This window comes from Paroedura picta, chromosome 13 (assembly GCF_049243985.1).
Source record: "Paroedura picta isolate Pp20150507F chromosome 13, Ppicta_v3.0, whole genome shotgun sequence".
Taxonomy (NCBI): Eukaryota; Metazoa; Chordata; class Lepidosauria; order Squamata; family Gekkonidae; genus Paroedura; species Paroedura picta.
In genome coordinates this window covers 22,830,486-22,844,834 of record NC_135381.1, presented here as the reverse complement: position 1 = coordinate 22,844,834, position 14,349 = coordinate 22,830,486, and the positions used below count along the sequence as shown (strand labels likewise).

At 41.4% G+C, this 14,349-nt stretch overlaps 1 protein-coding gene across 7 annotated transcripts in view; it reads left to right on the top strand.

Annotated features, from left to right (window-relative positions):
• Window positions 1–14,349, top strand: part of ATP11C (ATPase phospholipid transporting 11C (ATP11C blood group)) — an 86,374-nt gene that overhangs the window by 14,542 nt on the left and 57,483 nt on the right. For 2 of the 7 annotated variants that reach the window (XM_077308271.1, XM_077308274.1), the window contains exons 1-6: window positions 3,363–3,521; window positions 7,596–7,715; window positions 8,458–8,547; window positions 11,690–11,770; window positions 12,303–12,410; window positions 13,531–13,659. In XM_077308271.1, coding sequence (XP_077164386.1) covers window positions 3,468–3,521; window positions 7,596–7,715; window positions 8,458–8,547; window positions 11,690–11,770; window positions 12,303–12,410; window positions 13,531–13,659 — 582 coding nt within the window. In that variant the 5' untranslated portion in view covers window positions 3,363–3,467. Of the gene's footprint in view, window positions 1–3,362; window positions 3,522–4,798; window positions 4,994–6,816; window positions 6,853–7,595; window positions 7,716–8,457; window positions 8,548–11,689; window positions 11,771–12,302; window positions 12,411–13,530; window positions 13,660–14,349 lie in introns of those variants that run through there. The other 5 variants (XM_077308268.1, XM_077308267.1, XM_077308270.1 and 2 more) reach the window with 4 other exon arrangements.

Here is a 14,349-nt window from a genome sequence, read left to right as displayed (position 1 = left end):
GTTTTGCTAGGGTTATGCCAATAAAGGTCTTTGACTTTGAGTTCTACTCTTCTTATAGCCAGTGATAAGGCTTGAGTTGTGCATCTGATCTGAAGCACAATATTTTAGCAAGCATTTGTGTGCCATTGCTCATGCGTCCTGCTTAAACAATTAGATTTGTTATCTGGAGGCTGAGTGTGTCCTGGTATAATATATTTGTTTTACTGGGTGTAGGCCACAGCCTAGTAAAATACCTTCCTGTGAACAGAGGAGAGGAGAAGCTATGATCTTGGATATCCAACTCTTTTTTTTTTTGTCTTGAAGTGTGAGTGTGAAGTTTTCAAACACTTGGGGTAGAGGGGAGGAATTGTTTCTTGCATGGCCACAGGGAGAAGTTCCAGGGAGTCTCCAGAGACATGGCTTGGATCCTAGATTGCCATTTTCTCAAACACTAGCAGCTGCAGTCTCCCCCCCCCCAAAAAAAAAAGGTTTTCCCCAACAAAGGAGGAGCAGAGAGATTTTTGTCATGTCCTCTGCTGCAGGCTTTCACTTTGATCTCTGTGCTCTTCCACTGACCTTCAAGGAAGGGAGAGGCAGCACAGAAGGCTACCGTCAGAGGGGCAAGGCCTTCTTCCAGTGGAAATGGAATGTTGCTTAGGATCCAAGCCTAAATCTGTCTCCAGGGCGCCTATGATGGACCTGCCTGGGGTGAGTGCAGCACTTTGTCAATTAGCTTATAGGAATGAACTTTTACCTGTTCGATTCAAGTCCCTTGAGATTCTACCAAGATTTTACCAACTTGTCTTCTTGTTTGATAGGCAAAAATCAACAGATGGCTGTTTTTGAAGTACTGAGAACATTGTAACCCGTTACACCTACCAGTTTGGTGTAGTGATTAAGAACAGTGGCCTATATTCTGAGAGCTGGGTTTGATTCCATGCTCCTTCACAAGCAGCTAGCTGGGTGACCTTGGGACAGCCCTGTTAGAGCTCCTCCAGATCAGTTCTGTCAGAGCTCTCTTAGCCCCACCTGCCTCACAGGGTGTCTGTTGTGGGCAGAAGAAGGGAAGGCAATTATACTTTTAGATTACTTTGTGCAGTGAAAATGGTATTTTTATTTTATTTTATTTAGTTATGTTTGAATGTATATGACTGTCTCTCCCGGTGAGCTGGCTCGGGGCAGTTTACAATATTGTATGATACATAAAACAACCTTATATAATACATCAAACATTATCCAGTTAAAACAGTTAAAATACATTTCAGTTCCACTAGGATACTAACATCTGTGAGCCTTGTCTTCAGTGCTTCTCCCATTTGGGAGAGGGATGTGTCAAAATCTCACTCAAGTTCCTGTCAGAGTGTCAGCCACATCCCATCTAGGGTGGGCAACTGTCCTTTCTCTCCTGGCTCCTTCATACCCAGCCACTGGACTTCCGTCTTTGGAGGGTTGAGTTTCAGGTGACTCTGCTTGATCCAAACCATCACTGCTTCCCGACAGCTGGCGGATGTTTCAGGGATGAGTCTGGTCGGCCATTCATCAGGATTGGTGTGTGGAAGTGGTGTGTGTGGATGTATCCAAAAGGAAAGGGGGGGGGGATATGGTGGTGCCACATTTCACCACTGGCAGTCTGGAGAAATGCAACAACATATCCCATTGAAAATACAAAAACCTGCAGACTGCTGCAAAATGCTGAACAAATATGCCTTTTTGTGTCTAAATATTACCTTCTATACACAAAACACAGCAAATATCCTATAATGTTCCTCTCAGCCTTGTTGGATACTATATATATATCCAACGGTCTGGGAACCATGTATATTTAGGACTGCCTTGTTCCCTTTGCCCACCCCCCTTAAGAAAATTAAGATCAGGCAGTCTAAATCTGTTTAGGGGTCCTGGACTGGTGGAATGTTCAGCCTGAAGAGATTAGGGATTTTAAACAATTCTGGAGGGCCTGCAAACATAAGCTGTGCCATCAGGCCTATGGTTGAAGTTAGGCAATAACATCATGAGATGCTGGCCTCCCTACTCAAAACATCTACTGACAGGAATACCTTCAAACTCAGATCAGTTTCCAAAGGAAGACAAATAATAGGAAGCATTTTTTTAATGAAGAATTTGCTGTTTTATTGCTTATTATTATGTATTTTTAAATGTTACCTACCATGAGGATGGGGCAATATGCAAATACATTTTTAATGTTTTTCATACTGGTTTCTGGTTCCCATCAACAGATATAGCCTAGGTCCATATCCAAATTCTCTGTAGATGCAGTATAATTATAATTGCTTGGACATTTTGCCGCTGTTAATAAAACTGGAGTTGAATGGGTGGATATTATGGCCTGTCCATGGGAAATACTTAGTTCTTTTGCACTTAGGGTTGTACAGAGTTGTGAAAGTTTACCTAACAGTACATTCCTCTTACCTTGAATACTGAAACCCAAGAAGCATCCATTAATTAGGAGGAAAACAAATGCAGTAAATTATAACACCTTTCCAAATAGACAAAATAGCTCTTGATACAAAGGTAGGATCAAGTTAGAAGGAATATGCTGGGTTGCCAGCTAGAATAATTTTTGAGTGAATAGTCTGGAGGCTTAAGAGTTTTCTGAAGGCATGTCAAGAATCTAAAATTTAATTACTTTAAAATTTTTATTTACTTCCTTTATACCCAGTTTTTCTCCCCAATGAGAACCTAAAATGGCTTTCATCATTCGCCTGTCCTCCATTGTATTCTCACAACTACCCTGTGAAATAGGTTCGGCTGTGAGAGCATTTGACTGCCCCATGGTCACTCAGCAAGCTTAAATAGCAGTGGGGATTCAAAATTGGGACTCCTAGATAGGCACTGTAACCATTATATCATACATCAAAAATGTATTATTAATTTGATTTATTTATTTTTCAATTCATACCCTTCCCCTCCCAGCCTGCTGATTTGGGGTGGTTTCTAACATTCAGTCCATAAAAAACATACATGGTATAAATAGTTTATCAAAAATTTAACATAGTATTAAAACCATAAAATTTTTATGAAATCAGTCATGCCTGCTATTTTGCCAATTGATTAATTGCTAAATCCTGGTGGAATGTACCTTAAATAATTCTGAACAGGACACTCCTTCCACTTAGTATATTTTGGACTGCATCTGTGCTGCTTGAGCTTCTTGAGCGCTTTCTTGGAAGTAAATCCAGTAGAGTTCAACAGGATTTCCTGGACAGTGTGGACATCTGATTGCAGTCATGAATCACATGAGTTGATTCTAAATAATTTTTTAGGCCGAAGGTCCCTCCTCTTAGAAGATTCTTGTTTACACTGAATGAATTCCAATATAAGGCAATCTGATCTTTGTCCAACTCCTGTGCAAGGCCAGTTTTCTATTTCTTTTTGTTCTCTTTTTTGACTACTGCCTCAGTTCCTGAAATGCTTCATTTTTTAACTGCTTTCTCAATGTGAGAAGATTGTTGGTTAGCTTGGGGGAAATGGAGTTCACTTTAAGCCCAGATGCATTGTTGAAAGTGTGTTCTACAACATGGGTAAGCCGTATTTGTGGGTTTCTCTGTTGACTGATATGAAAAAAATTGGTATGTATGGTGTCTGGAAAATAAGCAGTTGAAAACAACTACTTTAAAAGAGAGAGAGAGAGAAAGGGAAAAAGTATTTCTGAATGTGAGAGTTAATGAAGCAAGGTACGCAATATGTTGGACCATTCTTGGGTTTTGTTGATAGATTTTAGGAATATTTTATGTAGTATATTGATGGGGGGGGGGAACTTGTGGAACTTTATCCAGGTAAAATGATGCATCTGAATGTTGCTTCCATTTATAGTTAATATGGAAAATGGAGCCTTTTTTTTTTAGCATACTTTGAATACAGACGTGGGTTTTATATAATCTGTTCTACAAAGCTATGTTTCACATAAAATTGTCAGATCTTTTTGTGGTGATTGAATGCAATATGCTCTGTATTTAAAATATGTTTCTGATCTCTCTTTATAAAGCTAGGAAGTAGGTCTGGCTTCCGGCATGTTGTGTAGCACCATATCTTTAATCAGAGCTTGGGTTTATTTCCCTTCAAAGTTACAACACACAACCACAATAGTATTACACAGCCTGGTGAGCTGAGCTGCACCTCTTGCATTTCTATGTTGAAAGCAAAACTGGGTAAAGAAATATCTTAGAAAATGGTAAAAATTTGCTCTGGATACTCTCGAAAGCAGAGTTAGCTTTGTGTAGATTGCTCGTTTCTTGCAGTTTGTTTTAGCGACTGAAATTTATCCAAGAACTAGTTTAAAAAGGAAGGCCTTTGATTAACCCCGTCGATTACTCACAAAGCAATGTCTACCTGTGGCCCAGCATCCTCAGGGTTAAGCTCATAAGATTTCCAGACAGGGTTCACTTTTGGCACTTTAGATGTTAGAATTTAACTTCTGGTTATAAGGAGCTTTTCAGAATGACTACTTCCCAAAAGGCATTTCCACCCTGTGCCCTCAGGGAAAGAAAGACTTCTTTCCCCTTTAGAGCTGTTAACTTTTCAGCCGTTTATGGCTTTTACAGCAACTTGATTTGCAAATGTGGCAGGTGATAGTGTCTATATCCTGTTTTGTGAAAAGCTTCCACTTATTTATGCAGATTGAGCACTGTTTAAAAACATTACAAATGTGAGGCCAATTTATTCCCCTTTCCCCCCCCCTCCTGGTCAGCAGGCCACGTATTTTTGCTTCCTGTAAATCGTGACATATATTCTATACCTATCCCCCTCTGAATCCTGAAGTTCCAGGGCCAACTGCCTGCTGGTCCCTGGGACCAGCAGTTGCCATGGAAACACCATGATGACTTGGGCCTTTGCTCTATCAACGATATCGAACTTGAGGAACTGTGGTTCTTTGTTTCTTAACCCCTATCAAATCTTACCCCCAAAAGATACCCTCAAATACCCGTCCATGGACGAGACAAGGTTTTCAGTCCAAGAGTCAAAAGGTGAAGAACCAAGTATCAGCATTTATTCAGTAAGTAGAATCCAGGCTCGGCTAATATTTATCTGCCAGAAGTGTTTCATATGCTGCAAATTGCCCTATTTTATGATTGCAGTACCTGGGAAAAAAAAACCCAGTTTTGTCCGTTGTTTCAGTCTCTGGAGAATACCTGACTATAAAACAGTGGAAGTAGCTAGCATTGTTTCTCAGGATACAACCTCCTCTCCAGGCTTTTTAGACGAAATCTCTGGATGCATAAAGAAGTGTTCTTTTAAGACATTCAGGAAAGTGTATATGATTTTCCCTGCCATCATTTTATCCTCACAACCATCCTGTGAGGTAGGTTAGGCCAGTGATTCTCTGTGTCTCAGCCTAAGGTTACTCAGAGTTTCATGCCTGCTTTTGTTGCATCGTATGCTGATGGCAAAGGCCTCTTTCCTCTTCAACAGTATTTTAACTATTACTGCAAGGCAGTATTATTTCAGTTATGGAACTCACTCCTTCAATAGCACGAGACCCTCTGAATACCTAAATTTAAGGTAAGAACATCTTTTCATTCAGTGCATCAAAAATATTTCAGATCATTTGCTGTCCTGAAGACACTGATTTATTCTTTGATTAATTTGTATGCTTTAAAGCAGACATTTGTTTTAAAAGACAGCTATGTAGCTGGTACAGCTTTTGGCTCTCCTTTCTCTAAAATGCTTGAGGCAGTATATGTGATTTTCCCACCCCTAATTTATCCTGTGAGTAGCAGTGCTGGCCTCTGATCTCCCAATCTTACAGCTCATCTCCAGACTACAGAGATCATTTTGCCTGGAGAAAACGGATGGTTTGGACTTTGGAGGGTGGACTCTGATGTTCTTCCCAGGCTCCATCTCCAAATCTCCAGGACTTTCCCAACCTGGATCTTAAAAGGGCCTTTCTCCTTGCGCGCCTAAACATCTTCCCTTCTCAAACCTTTCAAGAGGACGCTTCCTTCAAATCCCTCAAAATGAGATAACCTGTCTGCATCGGTACAATGTACCAGATTCCCTTAGCCACCTATTATTCAACTGCCCCAAATTTCAGATGTTCCATCATTATCTGGGGGGTTTTATGGGAAAACTGAAGTATCTGTGCAGCGATGAGAAACATCTAGTGAAGATGTTGCTGAGTGTAAAGGAGCCTTGTCAGATAGTGGACCTCGCAAAAATCCTGTCAACTATCTCGAGAACTAATCTATCTCTGCTGCAGATCAGCTATATGGCATAAGGCCTTATTACTGTTGTCCATGCGTCTTATGTTCATAATTTGTTCCTGTTTTAAATTTTGTTTTAAGTATATCAAAACTTATGCCAATAAAGGTATCTGAATCTGGTAACCTCTCCATCCCCCAAATCCCTTGCTGGTAGCCAGTGGGGATTTGGTAACAGAGCGTGTGTGGTAAGTTAGGCTGAGAGAGAATGACTGGGCCAAGGTCACCTAGTAACCTTGTGACATAATAGGAATTTGAACCTGGATTTTTCAGATCATAGTCTAGTGCTCTATGAGGGTGCATAAAGATGTTAAACAAGGTGGAGGAGAGAACCGCGCCCTGACGGACCCCACAAGGGAGTCTGTAAGGACACGAGAACTCATTCCCCATGGCAACCTTCTGGGTCCGGTTCTGGAGAAAGCAGCGTATCCAATACAAGGCTGTTCCCCCTATCCCCGTGCTGGCGAGGCAGCAGACCAGTATCTCATGGTCCACAATGTCAAAAGCCGCCGACAGGTCTATAGAAGTACCAGCACTCTATCCAGCTGGCAACGTAGGTCATCCAGCAGGGTGACCAACACCGTCTCCACCCTGTGGCCAGGACAGAAGCCAGACTGATATGTATCAAGTGCCAATGGACTGCAAGTTCGAGCTTGTATGTTCATGCCTATTTGACCTCTTTAAAGTATTTGGAAAATAAATTGGTGTATTTCAATTTTACAGCTTTGAGGGAAGCTGGTCTACCAAGCCACCACTAACAGCCTGGTGCAAAATTCCTGCATATTATGCAGAATTTGGGAACATTTTAGTATGCTTTGTCATTTGAGGTGATGATTTAGAATGCACACCTTTACAGCTGCAGACAGCAGGGCACAATTGGTAGAGCAAGCTTTCTGTCTTTCACCGATGCATTGTTACTCTTCTTCTTGATCAAGAACCTCTGATAAGTTTCTGAGGACTTTCCAAGTTTCCTAAAATAGGTTGGCAAACATTTTTGCAGAAAACTCTATTTTTTTAAAATAAAGAAGGTTGCGTATAAGTTTTTAGCTTCCAGCTTGTAGTAGAGTTGTCCTGTACTTCTGAAAAGTAACTGCTTCTTATGATATGATACACAGGGTATAATTTGCAAAGTGCATTTTTCCCACTGAATGTTGTAAAAGAAGACAGCATGGAAAGCCAGTATTTTGTTATCATTAAAAAAGAGCTCCATTGCTGCTCTGTGCACCTATGGAACTTTCAAAGAGCACAGTTTTCCTTGTGCACTACTACAATGTCAGGGGATCTCCAGTAAACATGAAGCACAGATGAGCACTGTTCCCAGCAAACTTGGGGAAACTTCTTGTCTTTTTAATATTTTTCATCATTATGACTTTTGGATTTTTTTTTTCTTTTTTGCAGTTTACTGGGGAAGAGAAACGTGTTGGGACACGGACCATCCTGGTTGGCCACCGCCCGGTTTCTGAAACAGAAGCTTATGTTCTACAGAAATTCTGTGATAATAAGATAATCTCCTCTAAGGTATGCTTGCTCTGTTAATCTGTGAAGTGTCATCAAAGGATGTGTGTAAGTTCTTGTTGTTTCATATAAATGCATTCCTAAGCATAAATCATCATAAATAATTTCTGCTAATTTAAAGCAGAAGCTGCAAAAAGTACACCTAGTGCCCCACCAGTGACTGCATTTGCTGTTATCAGAATGATGACATATGGCTGGAACTGTGTTGTCTGAGCTGGTTCATTGTAAAGGGCTCTTCTGAATTGGATTGCATTTTATGTCTCTAGCTTAGTGGTTCATAAGCAGCATTGTTCCATCTTATAACATTTGCACTCATTGCTTTGTCATGTTGCAGCCCTTGTTGTTCTTGTACCTGAAGAGGTTCTGGGGAGCAGAACAGGGTGCCATGGGGAAAGGGTTAGTTGGAAAGGTCCATGATTGCTGTTCTTCTTGAGATACATAGGATCCATCCCTGGGTCTGTAGAAATCCCGGAGTGTTTCAGTCATAATGGAAGTCTCATCCATAATCAGTACACTTTCAGGGAAATTTGTCTGTAACAACAACAACTTCTAGTGATAGATAGCCTGTGTGGATGTGTGAAGTGTCATGCATCATTCTCCCTCAGTGGGGGTGGCTTTTCCTTTTAAAGCACATGTTAGAAATTTATTGTTGACTTCATTATTTTGATGAACTGCCAGTAGGTGTTGTGCCTCCAGATTAGTGATATTCATTGTGCTGATCTAAATCACTGCTTTCATCTTGCAGTACACAATCTGGAATTTTCTCCCAAAGAATCTCTTTGAACAGTTCCGAAGAATTGCCAATTTCTACTTCCTTATCATCTTCCTTGTGCAGGTAAGGCTTCTTTTGCAGATAAAGTAAAATCCATAAGTAGCTATTTATTTTCGGAACTGAGCAATGAAAGTTTTTGCCATTGTCTCGCAAAATGAATATTAGATTTTCTTTCTTAAGGAAATTGGATGTGTTGTTGCTATAACACTAACAATATCTGCAACCTGTGACTTAATGTTCCAGTTATGGTGATTCTTAATTACTTGGGATGTAAGTTTCCTTGTTGTTGTAATGAGGAGTTCAGATACTGCATTCATAGAATCATAGAGTTGGAAGGGACCTCCAGGCTTATCTGCTCCAACCCCCTGCGGATTGCAGGAATTTCACAACTACCTGTGTGCTCACAGTGACCCCAATTCCATGTCCAGATGATGTCCCCCCCCCCAAAAAAAAATAACTAGAATCCCTGGGTCAGTGTGTTCTGGAGGAAATTCTGACCCCAAAGTGGAGATTAGCATTTCCCTGGGCATGCAAGAAAGGGCCACAAGAGCCAAGCTCAGACATAATCCCTTCTGCTCATCTACTTAACATCAGCATAAGTTCACAGAATCAGCATTTCTGTCAGATAGCTATCTAGCCTTTGCTTAAAAACCCAAAGAAGGGGAACCCACCACGTCCCGAGGAAGCCTGTTCCACTGAGGAACTGCTCTGTCAGGAACGCCTTCTGGATGTTAAGCTGAAAATTCATTCAGCCAGAGGCTGTATGATCTTGTAGGTGAATGGGAAATAGACATAGAAGACCCAATTGGATACTGCATGTCTATATTTCCTTCCTAGTCTCAACAGCCAGGCCTGTGCACACAAATCTCTTTAGAAAAAATCTATAATCCTGATGATTTCATAAGATGACGCTTCCGTGACCTTATTCCATTTTGTAAGAAGAAGTAGGAATATGGATTCTGTACTGACCAGCTGATTGCTGTGTTTCAGCTTTCTGAGAGTTTCATAAGCACAGCACTGGCTGGTCTGGGAACAGTCCATTGGCTCAGAAAACATATACTAGGAGAGCAAGCTATTTTAAAAGATGAGCTCATATTGAGAAGGTCATCTTTTCAAATGTCATTTCCGTCACTAATTTGTCTAAATCTGGCTCCTTTTGGCTTTGCCCTCTACCCCCCCCCCCGCACTCTGTAGTACACTGGCTTACTTTACAAGGCTATTGTAAGGATCAACAAATGTTTTGAACACTGCAAATTCTATGCTAAGTATGTCTCCATTTGTAAATGTGTCTATTTTTATTACTGAATTTGGTGCTTTACTGATTTAAAAGTCTATGATATTTTCACTGAACAGAAACCACTTGGCTCTTTCCTCATAAGTTGAATATTATCAGGGGTATATCAGTGGTTATCATTGCCCAGTGGCATATGTTGAATTCACAGTTGCTACAGTCACAATGGCTGAATCCTATCTGCTTTGAAAATGGAGCATGAATTGGGATGTCCTCCTTGCTTCAGAGATTAGGCATTAATGAACTCTACAGAAGTAGCTCTAGCTAAATAAAACAATAACACTAAGGGAGCCTCCTTAGTCTTTTCTTCCAGATATTGTAAGTCCTGCAGTGAACCATAAGGACTAATTGCAAAACCTCAGAGTTACGAATAATCTCTCCAAGGGCAGAGAATACTGGGCTGCTTCTTCCTAATGTGGTATTGGATTGGTTTGCTGTGAGGAACAGGAATCTCCCAAAATGCCCATGAAATTGTAACTTGGAACAAGTGTTATGTTGAACTTAAGCCAATTGGAAATAATGCTACAAACCCCAGATGCTGTTTGACTGTTCTGCTATTGACTGCAATCAGAGTTGGAATTTTACCCTGATAACAATTCAGTAATTTGATGTTTTTTTTTCTTTTTGTTCTCCTGCACCTTCATTGTGATATCATGAAAGTTCAGGGGAGAGGGGAGTGAAGATTGCAAGAGAAGAGGGTGTGTGTGAGAAAGAGGTAGCCATGGTCTCTGTAAGCAAACAAAAGTTTTATTGTGCCAAGTTCTCTGTTTTAATTGGCCTTGGTTATGACAAAAAGGAACCTCTTAATTCTATACAAAATAAAACATTTTGGCACAGAATCCTTACCCTCTGCTGTAAATGTATGTGTTAAGAAGTAGCAAAACCTTACAAATTATGACCTAGATCTACCAAAACGAGTATTAGCATTTTTTAAATGCACACAATAAGCTCTCCATCTTTTCATCTTTGTAAATGCCGGTCACCCAAATCCCCCACCCCCACAATGATGCTGAAGCACTTATTAAAGCATGGGATATATGTAATGCTTAGAAGTGTGCTATCTTGAAATCCATAATGCAATCTTTTATGGAAGCCAGTATTATTAACACTGTATTGTGGAGTAAGGGTGGTCTGAATGGCTTTCATAAGGCCACCCAGTAAGTTCATAGCAGAGAAGAGATATGATCTGGAACTTCACAGTTTGTAGATCAGCCTTCTAGCCACTGCATTGCACCATATTTGGCTGCATCATCTCCCAGTGATCCTCCTGTTCACCATTGTTTAGCACTTAGAAGGACCAATTTCATGGAATATATGCTGACCATCTGAGGTGGGCATGGTGACATTATTATCCTGCCTTTCTTCTGTAGTGGAACTTTGTGCTAAAGACAGAACTTCCAGGCTGTCTCCTATCCAGGTAAATTTTCTATTACCACATGCGTTCAGTCTGCCACCTGGGATCCATTACCTAGAATTCCTCCTTGGATAATCCACAAATTTCCATTGGCAGCACAGGCTGCCATTACTGGCATTTAACATGGATTAAATATGAACCAGAAGAAAAACTTGTCTATTAAAAAAGAATACCTTTATTCCAAATGTCTGTGCATGTACTAGAAGTTGCTCCTCAAATGATGCTTGCCGAAGCCTAGAGAGATTCCTTCACAAAGTTCTTGATGATAAACTTTGAGCAGGTAATAGCCAGTGAGATCAGTGCTTGTCTCTACTATATAACAGATGTAGATTTTATTTGATTGTGACCATTTAGAAGGGTTCTGTGTGCCGTCCTCCACAAATTTAAGCTTTTGTTGACTACTTGTGTGTATTTGTTGTCAAATTAATGAGTTTTTGAACAACTTGTTAGTTTCATGGGAAGATTTGGTAACTTTGCATTTTTTCCTTCCCTCTCTGCAGGTCATAGTAGATACCCCAACGAGCCCAGTCACTAGTGGACTTCCTCTTTTCTTCGTTATTATTGTTACAGCTATTAAACAGGTAGTTCCACACTTCTTTCCTCCTCTTACTAAAGGAAATTATGGAACAGGAGAATTCTAAGATCTCTAAACCAGTGGTCCCCAACCCCCGATCTGGGGACCAATACCGGTCCGTGGATCAGTCGGTACCAGGCCGCAGCTCCTCCTCCTCCTCCTCCCTGGCTGCGGCCTCGGGAGCTGCCCTGCCACTCTGCCGCCAGCTCACTTCTGTTGCTCTCCAGCGGCCACCATGGCTGGGGCTCCCCCTTGGCATGGCACTGTGCAACTGCTGCTGGTAGCACCCCCCAGCAGGTGGTGGGAAGTCAGGGGCGCCAGCAGGAAAGCAAGTGGAGCGGGGGCTCAGGCGGCAGCGGCATCCCTCGGCAAAAGACTACCCCCCCCCCCGGGCCTCAGTAAAATTGTCAAGCGTTGACTGGTCCCCAGTGATGAAAAGGTTGGGGACCACTGCTCTAACCTGCCCATGCAGCATATCTAGCCACCACCCTGTAATTCAGTTGCTTTCTGACGGCCCTTTTCTCCATTTCTTCTTTCAGGGTTATGAGGATTGGCTACGGCACAGGGCAGACCGAGAAGTCAACAAAAGCACAGTCTTTGTAGTTGAGGATGGAAAGCGTGTGAAGAAAGACTGTGATACAATCCAGGTAATGGAGATGGGGAACTGTCCTCCCATGAAGGCTATTTGGCGACTTTTCCCCTGGGGTGGTGGTGGTATTTTATTAGTTACCGCTAAAACAGATGCAAACAGACATCAGAAATAAAGCTAAAGGGAAAATCAGAAGCAAGCAAACAGCATAATAGCAAACTGCAATAGTATGAAGTATTTCTGAGCTTGAGCAACTAAAGCATTCTGTAACACAGTCATTTTCCAGTTGGAGGTAGCTGCTTAACTCCATTCACAGGTGGCAAGGGAGTATACTCAGAGGCGTATTTCCATCAGATGGCAGGTAGGCTGTCTGATGCCTGGATCTATGCCCTATCCTGAACTAGTAGTCATATTACTGTAATCAATAAAGCTGTGGCCTTTTAAAACCTTTACTCTGTTGTCTCTAGTTTTGTTTGATGCCACCAGCCTTTCTGACCTTCCATTAGAGCCACAGGCTTCTGCCCCAGAAACTGCTTTCATTATTAAGTTACCATAAGTCAGTAATTTTCTGTAATAATGACAAACACAGCAACACATCCGAGCACAGTCAGTAAAAACTATACAGCTGAAATCATCTTTTCTCCAGAAGACCTTCATAAAAGGCTAAAATCAGGGTTCACATGATCATTCAACAGGGAATGCTTTGGCATGGCTGATTCAAGAAGTAAGGTACTGGGCTCTTGTTCTGGGTGGGTAGCAGCTTCTGCTCTTGTCTTACCTCCACTGCTGTCATACCCTGCAGACTCACTCCTACTTCCCGCACACATACATAAACCTTGTTCCATATGAATCTTTAAGGACAGTGGGACTACTCCACATGCCTAAGTGAGTCTTCCCAAACCCCCAAATGTTGGCAGCAAGGGGATGGTGGGCTCTAAGGGTACCATTTGATGAACTGCTACAGGCTTTTGGATTTTAAAATGCCCTTATTTGCTAGTGAGAGGTCAGGCTGTTTCCAGTTGAGTCTTCATGCACAGGGAGAGAGAAATTGCCCCTCTGCTGGAAGAGCTCTTCCGGGTTCTCCTTGACTATGTATCTGAACAAAGCCATGGCAAAGAACACGTTACAATATACTGTTTTAAGATAAGAAGAAACACAATTTATGTAATTTTTTCCAGGTTGGTGACATAGTAGAAGTGACAACCGATGAAACCTTTCCCTGTGACCTTGTATTTCTTGCATCAAGTAGCAAAGATGGAACCTGTTACGTCACTACAGCTAGTCTGGATGGAGAATCAAACTTCAAGGTAACGAAATTCTTAACTGACCTCCTAAAAATAGCCCGTCAGATTTCTCTAAGGAAGATATATAGGAATGGAGGCACATGTCAGGAGTGCCTTCTCATTTGATCCTGACAGCCTTGTATCACCTTGCGTTTGATCAGGGCTCCACTTGTGACTGAAACAGCCTTTGCAACTCATGAAACTAGAAACTTATTCTGCAAATGATATTTGAAGTCCTTTAGATGCAAAATTCCATGGCAGCTAGCATATTCTACTTGTACGTGATGTTTATATAACTTTGGATAACAAATTATTAATGCCTTTAAAATTCTGTCAGCTTGATTTAAAGATTTAGGAACCTCACTGCAACATTTCTTCAGCAGCATAGAATAAATGTTGAATGTTTGCACTTGTATGTTTGTGTAAATTCAGCCTTGTCTTTTTACTTACCTATGCCATTGATCAGAAGAAAATGCTCCTCAAGACTAGAACTGCCTTATGGCTGTCCTATGAGCCTCTGGTGGATGTTTATTAACTAAATTGGGACACAAAAAGTGTGCTGTTGGATTGTGTGTTCAGCGTCATGGTTAAAGAGCAGTGGCCTCTTAATCTGGAGAACGGGGTTTGATTCCCCACTTCTCCTCCACATGCAGCCAGCTGGGCGATCTTGGGTCAGTCATAGTTCTCTCAGAGGTCTCTCAGCCTCACTTACTT